At 46.8% G+C, this 21,868-nt stretch overlaps 1 protein-coding gene across 1 annotated transcript in view; it reads right to left on the reverse strand.

The window, feature by feature from the left end:
- Positions 1-21,496, reverse strand: part of LOC137376892 (low choriolytic enzyme-like) — a 62,726-nt gene extending 41,230 nt beyond the window's left edge. Inside the window, exons 1-3 of the mRNA XM_068045850.1 lie at positions 21,324-21,496; positions 21,105-21,188; positions 19,978-20,156 (exon numbers count right to left, since the gene is read on the reverse strand). Coding sequence (XP_067901951.1) covers positions 19,978-20,156; positions 21,105-21,188; positions 21,324-21,496 — 436 coding nt within the window. The remainder of the gene's footprint in view (positions 1-19,977; positions 20,157-21,104; positions 21,189-21,323) is intronic.
- Positions 21,497-21,868: the final 372 nt, after the last annotated feature.

The raw sequence follows: 21,868 nt of genomic DNA on the forward strand, positions 1-21,868 counted from the left end.
TCCACACGCAGGGGAATGAAATGCGATTTGAAGAAAAACAGCACATTTCATTACAGAGTTTGAGAGAAATATAAGATACAGAAAAAAAGCCAAGCATTTCTCTCATTCATTTCCATTCATTCACCAATCTTAAAACCTATTAAAAAAAATTATCTTTTCTGGGTGCCAGGGCTGCTTTAATTTTCTTTATTTTTTTCTCAGGAGAGTTAGCGGGGTGGTGGGGGTGGGGCAGGGGGGGTGGTCTATCCTGAACTACCTGATTCATGCAAGACTTTTGGCTTCAGGGGATGGGTGGTTGCCTTTTCCTCTGATTGTGGGAGAGGAGTCTTTGTTACTCTTCCCTTTGTTCTCTGGGACACTCCTACCAGCAGGTATTTGTGCAGACTTAACAGCATTTTACTGTGACACTCCCACTAGGTGAGGCATCACCCTCGTGGTTTCTGTGTTCCCTAGAGGTCTCTCTTTGTTTCTGCAGGTTCCTGTAAATGCTGTTAGCAACTCTGGTGGGGTGCCCCTAGAGTCTGCATTTACATAGGAGGATGTGGGGTCTAACTTTTCACATTTTTCGGGGTTTTCATCAGGGATTCTTCCTGGACTTCTTTTAACCTGCCTTCCTGGTCACTATTTCCCCTTCTCTTTCGAAATTTTTGCCAGCTGTGTGCCTGCCTGACACCTTTGTTCTCGGCAGGGGACCCTTACAGTTCATCAGCCTTCTGCTGGAGAGTCCTCCTAATACCGGTACAGGACTTAGGGGTGCAGGTTTCATTGTAGGTTGAGGTTTCCCCTCAACCTGGCACATGTGGCAGCTCCTGCAGTACTCCACCACATCCTTGTGGAGTTTTGGCCAGTCAAACTGCTGTCTTATACGGGCTTTGGTCTTTCATATAGTGGCACATACAGCTACTGTAGTCTCGTGGGCCCCTCTTAATATTTCTCCTGGGTACCTCTACAGCACCACTAACAAGTGAACTATTGTCTACTTCTTCCCCTCAGATCTGCAAGAAGAACTCCATTTCCTCATCAGTACCACATTCTTTAAATAGTAGCAAGACTCCCTCTGCTTCACCTTCAGACTGGGCAGCCTGTGCTAACTCTTTCAATACTGGGTCGGCTTGCTGAGCCTCACCTAGGGAAAATCCATTTAATTAATTCCCTGGGTTTCCTAACTTTCCAAAGAAAGTCTCGGACAGGCAGACCTCATGGTCATTTGCCTGCAGTGTCAATGCAGTCTCCTCTGGGGGAACTCGTTTGATCATGGCCTCATTCATTACACATTCAGTGACTCTGCAGGAGACTGTCCCCTGCCACCGCCCTGTCTCTCTGACCTCCTGTTGTCTTTCTTTCACCACTGGGGGGCCTTCCACCTTCACCCCTGCCAGGTTATTTCTTCGGAACAGGTCAACCCCATCCACAGGCAAACAAGGGACAACCCCTACAGTCACCAGTCCCGAAACTAGGTCGCACTCCAGGTGCAGCCGGTGTACCAGTACAGGCATACACTGCCCTCAAATGCCATCCACCACCATTTTGGTGTTCACTGCACTCTCTGGGGGAAAGATCAGGCATTTTCCAGTAAAAGGGATTTGTCGCCCCTTTGTCCCTGAGATTCACTATGAGCTTGCCTGCACCACTCGAGGGATGTGGGGCTACTTTCCCTGCAAATACAAAACCCCTGATAACCTTCAGGAATCCTATTAACTCTTCCTGCACTGGCCGTAATCTTCCTGGGTTGCATTCTTACTGCCGTTAAAGCCATGGCTTGTTCTGTGTTTTCCGTCAGGGTCCTGTCTGCACTGAGTGGGTGTGCCCTGATTAACCCTACCGGTTTCCCCTTTAGTTTCCAGCAGTCAGCTTTGAAATGCCCTGCTTTAGTGCAATGGAAACACACAGGTCTCTGGGTCTCACTCTTGCTCACAGCACCTTCCTTTTTGACTGCAAGAGGTCCCCCTGTGTCCCCTGCTTCCCTTTCTCTTCCAGGACTGCCTGGGTTCTATTACCTTCCCATTCTTTGTCCTTTTCGGGTTTGTGGGGGTGATTAGGAAAAGTATTCCCCTGGGAAACCGACTTATAAATTAAAGCAAATTCATCGGCCAAACAGCTGCTTGCTGGGCTCCCTGAGCCCACTGCTCCTCCACATGAGTTTTTATTGAGAATGGGAGAGAGTTTTTGATTTCCTCTAACAGGATTACTTCTCTGAGTGTCTCATAGCTGAGCTGTATTTTTAAAGCACTCAGTCACTGGTGAAAAGCCAACTGCTTACTTCTTTCAAACTCCAGATAAGTTTGATTGGCCTGCTTTTTGCAGATTCTAAACTTTTGGTGGTAGGCTGTGGGTACTAATTCATATGCCCCGAGGATAACATTTTTGGTTTGTTAATAATTTGATGAACTTTCATCTGGCAGCCAGGAATAAACTTCATGGGCTTTTCCAGTTAGTTTGCTTTGCAGTAAAAGAGACCAGGTCTAGGCTGACCATTTTAGCTGCCTTGCCAGTTTCTCGAAGGACACGAAAAACGTTTCCACATCTTCCTCATTGGATTTTGGAATTAATTGAGTGAGTTTTAGCAATCTTGTACCCAGTCCTGAATTCTGCTCCTCTACATTGGCCATGTTTTCACTAGGGTTACTCTGTCGCCAACTCACGCAGCTTCAGCTCTCGCTCTACAGATTCTTTCTGGAAAATTCTTTCTCTCTCTTCTGTCTTTGTTTTTCTTCAAATTCTAGCTGGAAGGCTCTTTCTTTCTCCTTCTCTGTTTCCTCAAATTGAAGTTTTCCTTTGTTCCAATTATATCTTTGCTAACAATACCCTGTCAGATTCTGTTTCTAACACTGCTTCTACTGCTTCTGCTTCTTCTGATTCAAGGGAGAAATGGTTGGTCACTAGCCTTAGGAGTTCGGACTTCCTAGTCTTGCCACAAACAATGATCCCACAGTGCTCAGCCATTTTTCCCAATCCTCCATAGACAATGCTTTTAACTTATCCCAAGTTACATCGCCCTGGCTTGGAGTGCTACTTGTTTCAGTTGCAGACATGATAGTATTCAATCACACACAACCACAAGAAAATCTGTATTGAAAACTTCCTGTTTCTAATTGGGAACAATTTGGCTTCCCAATTCCAATTTCTCTCATTCATCTGTGGGTAAAAATCCAGATGCTAGCACCCAATTTTCTGTTACGACCAGGTGAGAAATTTGACTACGGGTCTTTTGCTGTCTTCACCTGTTCATATTGTGACCGGGTTTAATTTTAAGCACACTGTGTTTTGAGCTCTCCCTTTGTGAATCCTTGTTCACAGCTTTCCAATTACAAAGCAAAGAAATGAGCACACCAGGTTTTCATTAGCTTTAAAGAAGAAAAAATGAAATTTATTAAATGTTAAATTTAAACTCTAATATGGTTAAGGCCTAGGGATATACGATGTGCCCACACTAGCATGCACCTGCGATACATACATGCAAATAGGAACAGAAAAGAGAAGAAAAATAAAATGGAGAAGTTTGAGGCAATTTCAGAAGAGTACTGGTTTGCTGTGCTTTGAGCTCACTGTAGTCCTTTAGTAAGTAATCTTGCTTTTCATTGAGGCACAGTATTATTATACCTTGTTCACTGTAGGAGACATTTCTCTCTTTGAGGTTCACGTATTTTCACAAGACCCAGTTCCCCGAGGGATGAACAGGCAGACAGGCGAGGATTCTGCTTCAGTTCCAGGAGTACACGGCTTTCTGAGTTCAAATTCTGTTATACCAATTTAAAACTCCCCGAGTTGGCCAGCAGGTGGTCATGTCACCAACTGGTTTGACCAGATCTCTTCTGCATACAGGGGCAGGGACTGGTTCGTCATTGTTCCAACATTGTCTGTTACTATGCAAATTCTTTCCAGTCAGGGGCTTGCAATTTTAAGTTTTAATGTTCATTTGGCAAACTAATATGTGCCTCAGTGGGGGCTTGCCTGACACCACCTCACAGACTCTTGCTTTCTCTTTTTCCTTTGATGTTTCTCACTTTTTCTCAATATTTCATCTAAATTATTTACTTCTACTTGAATAGCTTTATTAATCTTGCTCCTGTCACTTCAAACTTAGATTTCCACATCTTTGTTGTGTTAGTTTACATCCTTCCCACTGCTCTATTTAACTTCTCTGCAATGCTATTGCTGCCAGTTCCATCCAGGATCAGATTTGTGTTTCAGTATCATCTTCCCTTGTTCCCTCACTCTAAAACTTGAAGAATGTGAATTCTGCATCAACACATTGACCTTCATCAAGTTCTTCCCCTTAACCTGTCCGGCACATGGCATAAGAATCAATTTTGGCCTTCGGCTGGATTTTTCTGTTCCGCTGCCAGGAGTGGTGGCGGGCGCAGAACATGGCGGCCAATCCTCACGGGACCCATGCGACAGGCAGCCACTTAAATATTGATGGCAGCCATCCCCCTCAATCTCGTGATAGGGGTGGAATTGCTGGCGCTGTTCACGGAGTCACCTGATGCAGGAGCCGGTGCTGGTGGCATTTTTAAAAGATTGTCAGCTCTGCACACATTACAACATAATACAGAGTTTCCCCCCTCCCCGGCATACATCAACTCAGTTTCCCCGCTTTCCCCATAGAATAAACCATGCAGACTTTTCCACTTCCCCCATACATTAAATCATGCCGACTTCCCCCCTTCCCCAATACACGAAATCATGCCGACTTTCTCCCCTCCCCCATACATTAAATCAGGGTAGGCGGTGACGTCGTGGTATTGTCACTGGACTAATAATCCAGAGACCCAGTGTATTGATCTGGAGACATGCGTTCGAATCCCACCACAGCAGAAGGTGGAATTTGAATTTAATTAATAAATCTGGAATTGAAAGCTAGTCTAATGATGGCCATGAAATCATTGTCAAATGTTGTAAAAAAAAACATCTGGTTCACGAATATCCTTGAGGGAAGAAAATCTGCTGTCCATACCTGTTCTGTCCGACATGTGACTCCAGACTCACAGCAATGTGGTTAACTCTTAGATGCTGTCTGAAATGTCCGAGCAAGCCACTCAGTTGTACCGAACTGCTACAAAGTCAATAAAAAGAAATGAAACCTGACGGACCACCCGGCATCGACCTAGGCACCGGAAACGACAACGGCAAACCCAGCCCTGTCGACCCTGCAAAGTCTTCCATACTAACATCTGGGGGCTTGTGCCAAAGTTGGGAGACCAGTCAAGCAACAGCCTGACATAGTCATACTCACGGAATCATACCTGACAGACAATGTTCCAGACACAGCAATCACTATCTCTGGTATGTCCTGTCCCACTGGCAGGACAGACACAGCAGAGGTGGCGGGACAGTGGTCTACAGTAGGGAGGGAGTTGCCCTGGGAGTCCTCAACATCGACTCTGGACCCCATGAAGTCTCATGGCATCAGGTCAAACATGGGCAAGGTAACCTCCTACTGATTACCATCTACCGCCCTCCCTCAGCTGATGAGACAGTACTCCTCCATGTTGAACACCACTTGGAGGAAGCACTGAGGGTGGCAATGGCACAAAATGTACTCTGGGTGAGGGACTTCAATGTCCGTCACCAAGAGTGGCTCAGTAGCACCATTGCTGACCGTGCTGGCCAAGTAGCTACTAGACTAGGTCTGCGGCAGGTGGTGGGGGAACCAACATAAGGGAAAAACATTCTTGACCTTGTCCTCACCAATCTGCCTGCTGCAGATGCTTCTGTCCATGACTCTATTGGTAGGAGTGACCACCACACTGTCCTGTGGAGACGAAGTCCCTCCTTCACATTGAGGATACCGTCCATCTTGTTGTGTGGCACTATCACCGTGCTAAATGGGATAGATTTCTAACAGATCTAGCAATGCAAAACTGGGCATCCATGAGGCACTGTGGGCCATCAGCAGCAGCAGAATTCTACTCAACCAGAATCTGTAACCTCCTGGCCCGCCATATCCCCCACTCTACCATTACCATCAAGCCAGGAGACCAACCCTGGTTCAGGGAAGAGTGCAGGAGGGCATGCCAGGAGCAGCACCAGGCATAACTCAAAATGAGGTGTCAACCTGGTGAAGCGACAACACAGGACTACATGCATGCCAAACGGCATAAGCAGCATGCAACAGACAGAGCTAAGCAATCCCATGACCAACGGATCAGAACTATGCTCTGCAGTCCTGCCACATCCAGTTGTGAATGGTGGTGGACAATTAAACAACTAACTGGAGGAGGTGGCTGCACAAATATCCACATCCTCAATGATGGGGGAGCCCAGCACACCAGTGCGAAAGATAAGGCTGAAGCATTTGCAACAATCTTCAGCCAGAGGTGTAGAGTTGATGATCCATCTCGGCCCCCTCCTGAAGTCCCATCATTACAGATCCCAGACTTTAACCAATTCAATTCACTCCGCGTGATATCAAGAAACGACTGAAGGCACTGGATACTGCAAAGGCTATGGGTCCTGACAATATTCTGGCAATAGTACTGAAGACCTGTGCTCCAGAACTTGCTGCACCCCTAGCCAAGCTGTTCCAGTATAGCTACAACACTGGCATCTACCCTGCAATGTGGAAATTGCCCAGGTATGTCCTCTACACAAAAAGCAGGACAAGTCCAACCCGGCCAATTACCGCCCCATCAGTCTATACTCTAAATCATCAGTAAAGTGATGGAAGGTGTCATCAACAGTACCATCAAGCAGCACTTGCTTAGCAATAACCTGCTCAGTGATGCTCAGTTTGGGTTCCGTCAGGGCCACTCAGCTCCTGACCTCATTACAGCCTTGGTTCAAACATGGACAAAAGAGCTGAACTCAAGAGGTGAGGTGAGAGTGACTGCCCTTGACATCAAGGCAGCATTTGACCGAGTATGGCATTAAGGAGCCCTAGCAAAACTGGAGTCAAGAGAATCAGGGGGTAAAAAATCTCTGCTAGTTGGAACCTAGTGCAAAGGCTGTGGTTGTTGGAGGTCAATCATCTCAGCTCCAGGATATCACTGCAGGAGTTCCTCAGGGTCGTGTCCTAGGCCCAACTATCTTCAGCTGCTTCATCAATGACCTTCCTTCAATCATAAGGTCAGAAGTGGGGATGTCGCTGATGATTGCATAATAGTCAGCACCATTCATGACTCCTCAAATACTGAAGCAGTCCGTGTAGAAATGCAGCAAGACCTGGACAATATCCAGGCTTGGGCAGATAAGTGGTAAATAACCTTTGCGCCACACAACTGCCAGGCAATGACCGTGTCCCCTTGACATTCAATGGCATTGCCATCGCTGAATCCTCCACAATCAACATCCTAGGGGCTACCATTGACCAGAAACTGAACTGGAGTAGCCATATAAATACCATGGCTGCAAGAGCAGGCCAGAGGCTTGGAAACTTGAGGCGAGTTACTCACCTCCAGACTCCCTAAAGCCTGTCCACCAGCTACAAGGCACAAGTCCGGAGTGTGATGGAATACTCTCCACTTGCCTGGATGGATGCAGCTCCAACAACACGCAAGAAGCACGACACCATCCAGAGCGAAGCAGCCCGCTTGACTGGCACCCTGTTAACAAACATTTACTCCTTCCACCACCGACGTACAGTTGCAGCAGTGTGTACCATCCACAAGCTTCACTGCAGCAACGCACCAAGGCTCCTTAGAGAGCACCTTCCAAACCCGCAACTTCTACCACCTCGAAGACAAGAGCAGCAGATGCATGGGAACATCACCACCTGCAAATTCCTATCCAAGTCACACACCATCCTGACTTGGAACTATATTGCCGTTCCATCACTGTCGCTGGGACAAAATCCTGGAACTCCCTTCCTAACAGCACTGTGAGTGCACCTACCTCACATGGACTGCAGCATTTCAAGAAGGCAGCTCCCCAGTACCTTCTCAAATGCAATTAGGAATGGGGAATAAATACTGGCATAGCCAGTGATGCCAACATCCCATGAAAGAATTAAAAAAATGCAGAACTTCCCCCGCCGTCCCCCATACATTAAATCATGCCAACATTCCCCCCACCCCATACACTAAATCATGCCGAATTTCCCCCAACCCCACACACTAAATCATGCCCACTTTCTCCCCCCCCCATACATTAAATCATGCCGACTTTCCCCCACCGCACATACACTAAATCATGCAGAGTTTGACCCCCTCCCACCATACACTAAATCATGCCCACTTACCCCCCTCCCCCATACATTAAATCATGCCTACTTTCCCCCCTCCCCCATACATTAAATCATGCCTACTTTCCCCCCACCCCATACATTAAATCATGCTGACTTTCCCCCACCGCACATACACTAAATCATGCAGAGTTTGACCCCCTCCCACCATACACTAAATCATGCCCATTTTCCCCCCTCCCTCATACATTAAATCATGCCAACTTTCCCCCTTCCCCATACATTAAATCATTCCGACTTTCCCCCACCGCACATACACGAAATCATGCAGAGTTTGACCCCCTCCCACCATACACTAAATTATGCCCACTTTCCCCCCTCCCCCATACATTACATCATGCCTACTTTCCCCCCTCCCCCATACATTAAATCATGCCTACTTTCCCCCCACCCCATACATTAAATCATGCTGACTTTCCCCCACCGCACATATACTAAATCATGCAGAGTTTGACCCCCTCCCACCATACACTAAATCATGCCCACTTTCCCCCCTCCCCCATACATTAAATCATGCCAACTTTCCCCCTCCCCCATACATTAAATCATGCCAACTTTCCCTCTCCCCCATATATTAAATGATGCCGACTTCCCCCCCATACATTGAATCATGCCGCCTTTGCCCCTCCCCCTTATATTAAATCTTGCCAACTTCCCCCTCCCCCGTACATTAAATCATGCTGACTTTACCCCTCCCCCATATATTAAATCATGCCGACTTCCCCCTCGCCCATACATTAAATTATGCTGACTTTCCCACTTCCCCATATATTAAATCATGCCGACTTCCCCCTTACCCCATACATTAAATCATGGCAAATTCCCCCTCCCCCATACATTAAATCATGCCGACTTTCCCCCTCCCCCATATATTATGTCATGCCGACTTCCCCTCCCCCATACATTAAATCATGCCGACTTTCCCCCTACCCATATATTCAGTCATGCCTACTTTCCCCTCCCCCATATATTAAATCATGCCGACATCCCCCTCCCCCATACATTAAATCATGCCGAATACCCCCTCCCCCATACATTAAATCATGTCGACTTTCCCCCTACCCATATATTCAGTTATGCCGACTTTCCCCTCCCCCATATTTTAAATCATGCCGAATGTACCCCAAAACCCAAACACTAAGTCATGTCCACATTCCCACCTCCCCCATACACTAAATCAAGTTGATTTCCCCTTCCACCATACATTAAATCATGCCGACATTCCCCCTGCCCCTATACACCAAATCATGCCGATTTTCCCCTCTCCCATACACTTAATCATGCCGATTTTCCCCTCTCCAATACACTAAATCATGCCGACCTTTCCCCTTCACCCATACACTAAATCATGCCGACTTTCCCCCTCCCCATACACTAAATCATGCCGACTTTCCCCCTTCACATATACACTAAATCATGCCGACTATCCCCCTCCCCCATACACCAAATCAGTGCGACTTTCCCCCTTCCCCATACGCTAAATCATGCTGACTTACCCCCTTCATCCATACACTAAATCATGCCAACTTTTCCCCTTTTCCCATACAGTAAATCATGCTGACTTTCCCCCTCCCCAAATATTAAATCATGCTCACTTTCCCCCTCCCCATACATTAAATAATGCTGACTTTCCCCCTCCCCATATATAAAATCATGCTCATTTTCCCCATCCCCGATATATTAAATCATGCTGTCTTCCCCGTACCCCATACATTAAATCATGCTGACTTCCCCCTCCCCCATATATTAAATCATGCCAACTTTCCCCCTGCCCCAAACATTAAATCATGCTCACTTTCCCCCTCCCCCATATATTCATAAGATCATAAGAACTAGGAGCAGGAGTAGACCGTCCAGCCCCTCAAGCCTGCTCCGTCATTCAATAAGATCATGGCTGATCTTTTTGTGGACTCAGATCAACTTACCCGCCCTCTCACCGTATCCCTTAATTCCTTTATTGTTCAAAAAGATATGTACCTTAGCTTTAAAAATGTTTACTGAAGAAGCGTCATCTGCTTCACTGGGCAAGGAATTCCATAGATTAACAACCCTCTGGGTGAAGAAGTTCCTTCTTAATTCAGTCCTAAATCTGCTCCCTCTAATCTTGAGGCTATGTCCCCTTGTCCTAGCTTCACCTGCCAGTGGAAACATCCTCTCTACTTGTATCTTATCTATTCCCTTCATGATTTTATATGTTTCTATAAGATCCCCCCTCATTCTTCTGAACTCCAATGAATATAATCCCAATCTTCTCAGTCTCTCCTCATAAGCCAACCCCCTCAACTCCGGAATCAACCTAGTGAACCTCTTCTGCACCCTCTCCAGTGCCAGTATATCCTTTCTCAAGTAAGGAGACCAAAACTGCACACAGTACTCCAGGTGCGGCCTCACCAGTACCTTGTACAGCTGCAACATACCCTCTCTGCTTTTAAACTCAATCCCTTTAGCAATGAAGGACAAAATTCCATTTGCCTTCCTAATTACTTGCTGTACCTGCAGACCAACCTTCTGCGATTCATGCACAAGGACACCCAGGTCCCTCTGCATAGCAGCATGCTGTAACTTTTTACCATTCAAGTAATAGTCCTTTTTACTGTTACTCCTACCAAAATGAATGACTTGACATTTATTAACATTGTATTCCATCTGCCAGACCTTTGCCCACTCACTCAATGTATCTATGTTCCTCTGCAAAGTTTCAGAGTCATCTGCACACTTTGCTCTGCCACTCATCTTAGTGTCATCTGCAAACTTTGACATCCTACACGTGGTCCCCAACTCCAAATCATCTATATAAATTGTCAACAATTGCGGTCCCAACACCGATCCCTGAGGCACACCACTAGTGACTGATTGCCAACCAGAATAGCACTCATTTATCCCTACTCTGCTTCCTGTTAGTCAACCAATCCTCTATCCATGCTAATACTTTACCCCTAACGCCATTCATCCTTATCTTATGCAGCAGCCTCTTGTGCGGCACCTTGTCGAAGGCCTTTTGGAAATCTAGGTACACCACATCCACTGGGTCCCCATTGTCCACCTTGCTCGTAATGTCATCATAGAATTCCAAAAGATTTGTCAAGCATGGACTGCCCTTCATGAACCCATGCTGCGTCTGCCCAAAGGGACAATTTCTATCGAGATGCCCTGCTATTTCTTCCTTGATAATAGACTCAAGCATCTTCCCCACTACAGAGGTTAAGCTAACCGGTCTATAATTCCCCATCTTTTGTCTACCTCTCTATTTAAACAGTGGTGTCACCTCTGCTGTTTTCCAATCAGCTGGGACTACCCCAGAGTCCAGCGAATTTTGGAAAATTACTGCCAGTGCACCTGCTATTTCTCCCGCCATCTCTTTTAGTACCCTGGGATGCATTCCATCAGGGCCAGGAGACATATCAATCCTTAGCTCCATTAGCTTACCCAACGCTACCTCTTCCATAATAATGATTGTTTCCAGGTCCTCACCTAAGTGCGTCTCTTTGTCAATTACTGGCAAGTTATTAATGTCCTCCACTGTGAAGACTGATACAAAATACCTGTTCAATGCCTCGGCCATTTCATCATATCCCATAACTAAATTCCCCTTCTCATCCTCTAAAGCACCAACGTTTACTTTAGCCACTCTTTTTCGTTTTATATATTCATAGAAACTTTTGCTATCTGTTTATATTAAATCATGCCGATTTCCCCTTCCAGCATACATTAAATCATTCCGAATTTCCCCCTCCCCCATATACTAAATCATGCCGACATCCCCCTCCCCATATATTAAATCATGCGGACTTCCCCCTCCCCATATATTAAATCATGACGACTTTCCCCCTCCCCCATACATTAAATTATGCCGACTTTCCCCCTCCCCATATATTAAATCATGACGACTTCCCCCTCCCCCATACATTAAATCATGCCGACTTTCCCCCTCCCCCATATATTAAATCATGCGGACTTCCCCCTCCCCCATACATTAAATCATGACGACTTCCCCCTCCCCCATACATTAAATCATGCCGCCTTTCCTCCTCCCCATATATTAAATCATGCCGTCTTTCCCCCTCCCCCATACATTAAATCATGACGACTTCCCCCTCCCCCATACATTAAATCATGCCGACTTACCCCTCCCCCATATATTTAATCATGCCGACTTCCCCTCCCCCATGTATTAAATTTTGCTGACTTCCCCCTCCCCCATACATTAAATCATGCCAACTTTTCCCCTCCCCATATATTAAATATTGCCGACTTTCCCCCTCCCCCATACATTAAATTATGCCGACTTTCCCCCTCCCCATATATTAAATCATGACGACTTCCCCCTCCCCCATACATTAAATCATGCCGACTTTCCCCCTCCCCCATATATTAAATCATGCGGACTTCCCCCTCCCCCATACATTAAATCATGACGACTTCCCCCTCCCCCATACATTAAATCATGCCGCCTTTCCTCCTCCCCATATATTAAATCATGCCGTCTTTCCCCCTCCCCCATACATTAAATCATGACGACTTCCCCCTCCCCCATACATTAAATCATGCCGACTTACCCCTCCCCCATATATTTAATCATGCCGACTTCCCCTCCCCCATGTATTAAATTTTGCTGACTTCCCCCTCCCCCATACATTAAATCATGCCAACTTTTCCCCTCCCCATATATTAAATATTGCCGACTTTCCCCCTCCCCCATACATTAAATTATGTCGACTTTCCCCCTCCCCGATATATTATATCATGCGGACTTCCCCCTCCCCCATCTATTAAATCTTGCCGACTTCCCCCTTCCCCCATACATTAAATCATGCCAACTTACCCCCTCCCCCATATATTAAATCATGCCGACTTTCCCCCTCACCCATGCATTAAATCATGCTGACTTTCCCCTTCCCCCACACACTAAATTATGCCGCGTTTCCACCTCCCCATACACTAAATCATGCTGACTGTCCCCCCCATACTTGAAGTCATAAAGAGTTGCACTCTTCCCCCATACACTAAATCATGCAGCGATTCCCCGTTCATCCCCATACACTAAGTCATAAAGAGTTTCCCCCTTCCCCATACACAAAATAATAACAAATTGCCCCCTCACCCCATACACTAAATCCTGCCGGCTTTGCCCCTCGCCCAAGCACAAAATCATGCCGACTTTCCCCCTCCCTATACACTAAATCATGCAGAGTTTCCCCCTTCCCCCTGCACATTAAATCATGCAGAGTTTCACCCTTCCCCCAAACACTAAATCATGCAAAAGTTCCCCATTCATCCCCATACACTTAGTCATAAAAAGTTGTCCCCTTCCCCATACACTAAATCATAACGACTTGCACCCTCCACCCATACACTAAATCATGCCACCCTCTCCCCTCCCCCATCAGGTACTCATTGCGACTTTCCCCCATCCTTCCATGCACTAAATCATGCCGACTTTCCCCCCTCCCCCGATACATTAAATCATGCAGAATTTCCACCTTTTCCCCAAACATTAAATCATACCGAGTTGCCACCTTCCCGCATGCATTAAATCATACTGACTTGCCCCCTCACCCATACACTAAATGATGCAGTTTCCCCCTTCCCCCATACACTAAATCATGTAGTGGTTCCCCTTTCATCCCCCTACACTAAGTCATAGTTGCCCCATTCCCTATACACTAAATAATAACAGCTTGCCCCCTCCCCCCATACACTAAATCTTGCTGGCTTTCCCCCATCCCCAATACACTAAATCATGCCGACTTTCCCCCCTCCCCATACACTAACTCATGTAGAAATTCCCCCTTCACACATTCACCAAATCATGCCGACTTTCCCCCCTCCCCCCATGCACTAAATCATACCAACTTGCTCCCTCCCCCCATACACTAAATCCTGCAGAGATTCCAAATTCATCACCATACACTCAATCATGCCAACTTTCCCCCTCCCCCATACACTAAATCATGCCGACATCCCCCCTCCCGGATACATTAATTCATGCAGAATTTCCCCCTTCTCCCCAAACATTAAATCATGCAGAGTTGCCACCTTCCCCCATGCAGTAAATCATACTGACTTGCCCCCTCACCCATACACTAAATAATAACGACTTGCTCCCCCCCCCATTCACTAAATCATGCCGACGTTCCCCCTCCCCCATACACTAAATCTTGCCAGCATTCCCCATCCCCCATACACTAAATCATGCCGACTTTCCCCCCTCCCCATACACTAACTCATGCAGAATTTCCCCCTTACCCCATTCATTAAATCATGCAAACATTCCCCCCTCCCCCCATACGTTAAATGATGCAGATTTGCCCCCTCCCCCCATATACTAAATCTTGCCGGCTTTCCCCCTTCCCCCAAACACTAAATCATGCCGACTTTCCCCCTTCCCCCAAACACTAAATCATGCCGACTTTCCCCCTCCGCATACACTAGATCATGCAGAATTTCCCCCTTCCCCCATTCACTGAATCATGCTGACTTTCCCATTCCCCGCATATATTAAATCATGCCGACTTTACCCCCTCCCCCACATTCACTCAATCATGCTGACATTCCCCCCTCCCCCGATACATTAAATCATGCAGAATTTCCCCCTTCTCCCCAAACAGTAAATCATGATGAGTTGCCGCCTTCCCCCATGCACTAAATCATACCGACTTGCCCCCTCCGCCCATACACTCAATCATGCAGAGATTTTCCCTGCATCCCCATACATTAAATCATGCAGATTTTCCCGCTTCCGCATCCACTAACTCATGCTGAGGTCCTCCTTTCATTCCCATATACTAAGTCATATATAGTTGCCCCCTTTCCCCACACATTAAGTCATAACTACATGCACCCTCGCCCCATACACTAATTCCTGCCGACTTTCCCCCCATCCCGTGCTCTAAATCATGTCGACTTTTCTCCTTCCCCCTACACGAAATCATGCAGAATTTGCCCCTTCCCCCCATTCATTAAATCATGCAGACTTTCCCCCCACCCCCCATATGTTAAATCATGCCGACTTGCCCCCTCCTCCCATACACTAAATCTTGCCGACTTTCCCCCCTCCCCCGTGCTCTAAATCATGCCGACTTTTCCCCCTCCCCCCTACACTAAATCATGCCGACTTTTTCCCCTCCGCATACACTAAATCATGCCGGCTTTCCCCCTCCCCATACACTAAATCATGCTGACTTTCCCCCCTCCCCCATACGTTAAATCATGCCGTCTTTCCCCCTCCCCCCATGCACTAAATCATGCAGAATTTCCCCCTTCTCCCCAAACCCAATATCATGCCGAGTTGCCGCCTTCCTCCATGCACTAAATCAGACCAACTTGCCCCCTCCGCCCATACACTAAATCATGCAGAGATTCCCCCTTCATCCCCATACACTAAATCATGCAGAGATTTTCCCTGCATCCCCATCCACTAAATCATGCTGAGGTTCCCCTTTCATTCCCATATACTAAGTCATATATAGTTGCCCCCTTTCCCCATACATTAAGTCATAACGACATGCCCCCTCGCCCCATACACTAATTCCTGCCGACTTTCCCCCCTCCCCCGTGCTCTAAATCATGCCAACTTTTCTCCTTCCCCCCTACCCTAAATTATGCCGACTTTCCCTCTCCCCATATACTAAATCATGCTGAATTTCCCCCTTCCCCCTTACACTAAATCATGCCGACTTTCCCCCTCCGCTTCCACGAAATCATGCAGAATTTCCCCCTTCCCCCATTCATTAAATCATGCAGACTTTCCCCCCTCCCGCATACGTTAAATCATGCCGACTTGCCCCCTCCCCCATACACTAAATCTTGCCGACGTTCCCTCCTCCCCCGTGCTCTAAATCATGCCGACATTTCCCCCTCCCCCCTACACTAAATCATGCCGACTTTCCCCCTCCGCATACACTAAATCATGCCGGCTTTCCCCCCTCCCCATACACTAAATCATGCAGTATTTCCCCCTTCCCCCATTCACTGAATCATGCCGACTTCCCCCCTCCCCCCCATGCACTAAATCATGCAGAATTTCCCCCTTCTCCCCAAAGAGTAAATCATGATGAGTTGCCGCCTTCCCCCATGCACTAAATCATACCAACTTGCCCCCTCCCCCATGCACTAAATCGTGCAGAGATTCCCCCTTCATCCCCATACACTAAATCATGCAGTTTCCCACTTCCCCATGCACTAAATCTTGCGACTTTCCCCTCTCCCCCATACACTAAATCATGCCAACCTTCCCCCTCCCCCATACACTAAATCATGCTGACTTCCCCCCTGCCCCCATACACTAAATCATGCAGACTTTACCCGTTCTCCCCAATCAATCTCCCCCTCCCCGATACATTAATTCATGCAGAATTTCCCTCTTCTCCCCAAACGCTATATCGTGTCGAGTTGCCGCTTTCCCCCATGCACTAAATCATACCGACTTGCCCCCTCCCCCCACGCACTTAATCATGCAGAGGTTCCCCCTTCATCCCCATACATTATATCATGCTGGCTTTCCCCCTTCCCCCCATTCACTAAATCATGCCGACATTCCCCCCTTCCCGATACATTAAATCATGCACAATTTCCTCCTTCTCCCCAAACACTAAATCGTACCGACTTGCCCCCTGCTCCCTGCACTAAATCATGCAGAGGTTCCCCCTTCCCCCATACACTAAATCATGCAGAGTTTCCCCTTTCATCCCCATACACTAAGTCATAAAGAGTTGCCCCCTTCCCCCATACACTGAATCAAAATGACTTGCCCCGTCCCCCATACACTAGATTTTGCCAAATTCCCCCCCATACACTAAATCATGCTGACTTTCCCCCCTCCCCATAGACTAAATCAAGACAACTTTCCCCCTTCCCCGATGCACTAAATCATGCCGACTTTCCCCCTCCCCCATACACTATCATGCAGGCTTTCTCCCATCCCCCATTCACTAAATAATGCCGACTTTCCCCCCTCTCCCATGCACTATATCATGCAGAGTTGCCCGCTTCCCCCCCATGCACTTAATCATGCAGAGGTTCCCCCTTCATCCCCATACATTATATCATGCAGAGTTGCCCCATTCCCCCCATACACTAAATCATGCAGAGGTTCTCCTTTCATCCCCATACAATAAACCATAAATAGTTGCCCCCATACCCCCGTACATTAATTCATAAAGAGTTTGCCCCTTCTCCCCATACACTAAATCATACCGACTTGCCCCCTCCCCCATACACTGAATCATGCAGAGGTTCCCCCTTCATCCCCAAACACTAAATCAGAAAGAGTTGCTCCCTTCCCCCCGTACATTAATTCAGAAAGAGTTTCCCCCTTCTCCCCATACTCTAAATCATGACGACTTTTCCCCCTCCCCCATACACTAAATCATGACGAATTTCACCCCTCCCCCATACACTAAATCATGCTGACTTTCCCCCCTCCCGCCATACATTAAAGCATGCAAAGTTTCCCCCTTCTCCCCAAACACTAAATCATGCACCGTTGCCCCCTTCCCCCATACACTAGATCATGCCAACTTCCCCCCTTCCCCATACACTAAATCATGCAGAATTGCACCCTTCCCCCCATGCACTTAATCATGCAGAGGTTCCCCTTCATCCCCATACAATAAATCATAAATAGTTGCCCCCTTCCTCCCGTACATTAATTCATAAAGAGTTGTCCACTTCCCCCATACACTAAAGCATACTGACTTGCCCCCTCCCCCCATACACTGAATCATGCAGAGGTTCCCCCTTCATCCCCAAACACTAAATCATAGAGTGTTGCTCCCTTCCCCCCACACTCTAAATCATGCTGACTTTCCCCCCTCCCCCATACACTGAATCATGCTGACTTTCCCCCCTCCCGCCATACATTAAATCATGCACAGTTGCCCCCTCCCCTCATACACTAAATCATGCTGACTTTCCCCCCTCCCCCATACACTGAATCATGCCGAATTTCACCCCTCCACCATACACTGAATCATGCTGACTTTCCCCCCTCCCTCCATACACTGAATCATGCTGACTTTCCCCCCTCCCGCCATACATTAAATCATGCACAGTTGCCCCCTTCCCCCATACACTAACTCATACCGTCTTGCCCCCTGCCCTCATACACTAAATCAAGCAGTGTTGCCCCCTTCCCCCATACAGCAAATCATGCTGACTTTCCCCCCCTCCCACAATACATTATATCATACTGACTTTCCCCCCCCCCATTCATTAAATCATGCAGAGTTGCCCCCTTGCCCCCATGTACTAAATCATACAGAGGTTCCCCTTCATCCCCATACACTAAATCATGCAGAGTTGCCCCCTTCCCCCATACACTAAATCATACCTACTTGCCCCCTTCCCTCAGACACTAAATCATGCACTGTTGTCCCCTTCCCCACCGCAGTTGGGCAACCTTCTCCTGGATGGGAAAGTGAACGTGCGTGCGTACTGCATGATGAACTCAAGATTGAACTTGAGTTCAGGACCCTTCCCCCCATGCACTTAATCATGCAGGGAACTGAAAGTAAGAGCGCTGAAGATTACATTTAAATGAATGCAACGAGGTAATTACCATTTGGAACGCAGGGTCCCATCACAGACCTGTGAAGGTGCCGCCATGAAGCCACACCGCCACTGCAAAGATTCGGCCCAGCAATTCTGGCATCGGCGCTGTAGTGTCCTCTGCTGCTCTGATTCATGGCTCCCCCCCCCATCGCCATGAAACGCGACATCGGGCTATGAACAAAATTCAGCCGCGATTGCCTCACTCCTCACTTTTCAAGATCTCAAATCTTTCATTGGTTCCAACTACTTTTGGCTGCAATCTTCAAAAGTACTTCATTGCCTTTAAAGTGCTTTGGGACATCCTGAGGTCATGAAAGACATTATATAAATCCAAGTCGTTCTTTTTTTTTTGCTTTCCAGTAATGTTCCAATTTGTCCGATTATATTCCAAATCGCGGCATCAGTGAAGCAACATACAATGCAGGTGCCCCAGTCATGATTGCAAGTAAGTCTCTCTTACCTGGCTATAGAATCTGGCACCAGTACATTTTCCTATACTTTTGCTGTACCTGCCTCTCACTCCTCTGGGTAGTTTATTTACTTCACAATGTCACACTGTTGCTCAGAAGCACCCTCCTTTGGGTAAGTGTTACTCTCCACCGTATAGTTATCCAATACTATTCATCCATTGGATTGTTCCAGTAACTAAGCAGCCCTCTGCACCAATGAGGCCTGTCGCCCTCTGCTGCCCTTGCGGATTGTCACCCACCTCTCTCTCGCTTTATATTAGCCCTATGCCCTGAACTATATAGTACTGTCTCTGGAGTGATGACATTTCAGAAAATATGATTCAGAAACCCTCATTTTTTCTAATGCTGCAGCGTGCAGTCATTTACTCCTTAAGCACTGTGATCCTGGATGCGCTGCATATCCATTATGGCCTTCATATACTATGCACATCAAGAAGATTCCCTACACTGCCATTTCTACATATTATACTTAAAATATATGTCTAGTATTCCCCTGAACTCCCACTTCAAAATCTCACAGGAATCAAATTCTGCTCACTTACTCCATAAGAATATTAAATATCAAAAAAATCCTGTCTAACTGCACTTCAAGCCTGAACTTCCTCTAATCCTGAATTCTCGCCAAGACTAAACTCCACACTCTCTCCTGACCTCATGCAGTTTGAGATTGATTTCTCACAACTCAATACAAATTTATAAAGTAAAATTGTCACAGGCAGCCAACCAGGAAGCAGCTCCCAGTATTGAATTGCTACAGCTTTTCAATTTTCTTACCATCTGGAACATTTTCCCACGCGATCCTGAGATATTTGTCACGGTCACTCCTGCAATGCTCATGCTGAAAACCAATTGCATGTAGAAATTCATGTGCTATCACACCGAAATGTACGCAACCTGGTATTTGCAGTGATATCATTCGCTCTCTTCTTGCGTATCCTACATATGAATAACACCTAAGAAAGTAAAAAGTTAAAAACATAATTGAATTTTCCTACACTAGAGATGAAAACAATACAAACTTCACATTCAAAAGAAACACACATCTTTGAGGGCACACATACCACAGTCCTTCATCTTACATTCACTCAACATGTCAACCAGTATGGTTAAGTGCTTCATATGGACATTTAGGTTTTCTCATTACCACAACTAAATCTTTACCATTTCCTCATTACTCGAAGGACCTCACATGAACATCATGAACCCCAGCCCTCAGAGGAAGAAGACTCCTCGGAGGAATTCATCCCTCTGGAGGACATATCTTCATGATTAAATGCACTGCAGGAAATCAGTGAAGAAACTGGCACATCGAATGGACATTTTAGCAAGATAGTTAGGCTGGCACCGATTCAGTTTCACAGCACAAGTAAGCAGGAGCCAACAGCAGTGGTCGGGACAGCTGAGAATATGTTCCGGAGGTTGCCGCCCCCTTCAAACTCTGCAAAGCAGGACAGAGATGCATGCCTAAGGGGGCCAGCCACAAAAGGGTGAATACTTGAGGCACAGGAACACGTGAGTCTGTACAGGTACCTTTTGTGTGAAGATGGTAGGGCTATTCATGTAAGGGGACCTGGTCAGGAAAGAGTGGTAGGAGCAACAGATGTCTATGTGAAGCACTGAGCTACGAGAGTAGCCCTTGCATCTGGGAACTCAAGGTGCTCCTCACACTGTGCGTCATATCTTACATCTATCTTACTCCTCACTATCCCTTTCCTCATCAGATGGTGAGTCCTACAAGTCTTCTTCCTCCTTAACTCTTCTTTGTTGAGTGATATTATTCAGAATGCAGCAGGCTGGAATTATTCTGGACTCTGGCTGGCGTGTATAGCAATGAACCTCTAAACTGATTAAGGTACCTGAACCTCAACTTAACCACCCCAATGGCCAGCTCCATGACTCACCTCTGCTGTACCTGTTCCGCTGTGAACTTGTGCAGATCCAACCAATGGCTGACTTGGAAAGATTTGTATATTTGCTCTGACAGCCTGGAATTATTCAGATGCTTAACGGTTGAGAGTACTGGTCACTTTCACTGCCACTGGCATGGCATGGCCTCCCGGTAAAGCAAGCGGGTTGCCTTCTTCAAAGAGATGGCAAAGGCCAACCTTGACTAGCTGAGCCTCCTGAAGTGCTTCTCCTCAGAAATATAAAGCAAGTAAGCCTCTGCTTGTAGGCCCTGTAAGGTGGGTAAGGCCTTCTGTGAGCATACTCCCTCAGTTACTATCTTCTTGGTGGCCTCTGCAGGTTCTTCGTCACGCCATTGCTTCTGCTGCTCTCTTACTCCGATGCACATAATGAGCATACTTTTGTTTTTTTTCATTCATTCACATAAATGGGCCATCACTGGAAAGGTCACGATTTATTGCCCATTCCTAACTGTCCATGGGAAGGTGGTAGTAAGCAGCCTTCCTGAACATCAGAAGTAGGAGCGAGAGTAGGCAATTTTGCCCATTCAACAACATTATGGATGAGCTTCTATCTCAACTCCACCTTCCCGCTCTATCCTCACATCTCTTATTTCCATTAATACCCAAAAATATATTGACCTCTCTCTTGACTGAATGACTCAGTATCCACGGCTCTCAGGGGTGGAAAATTCCAAAGATTCACAACCCACTGAGTGAAGAAATTTCTCTGCATCTTTATCCAAAATCACTGACTGCTT

The sequence above is a fragment of the Heterodontus francisci genome, chromosome 14 (genome assembly GCF_036365525.1).
Source record: "Heterodontus francisci isolate sHetFra1 chromosome 14, sHetFra1.hap1, whole genome shotgun sequence".
NCBI classification, from domain to species: Eukaryota; Metazoa; Chordata; class Chondrichthyes; order Heterodontiformes; family Heterodontidae; genus Heterodontus; species Heterodontus francisci.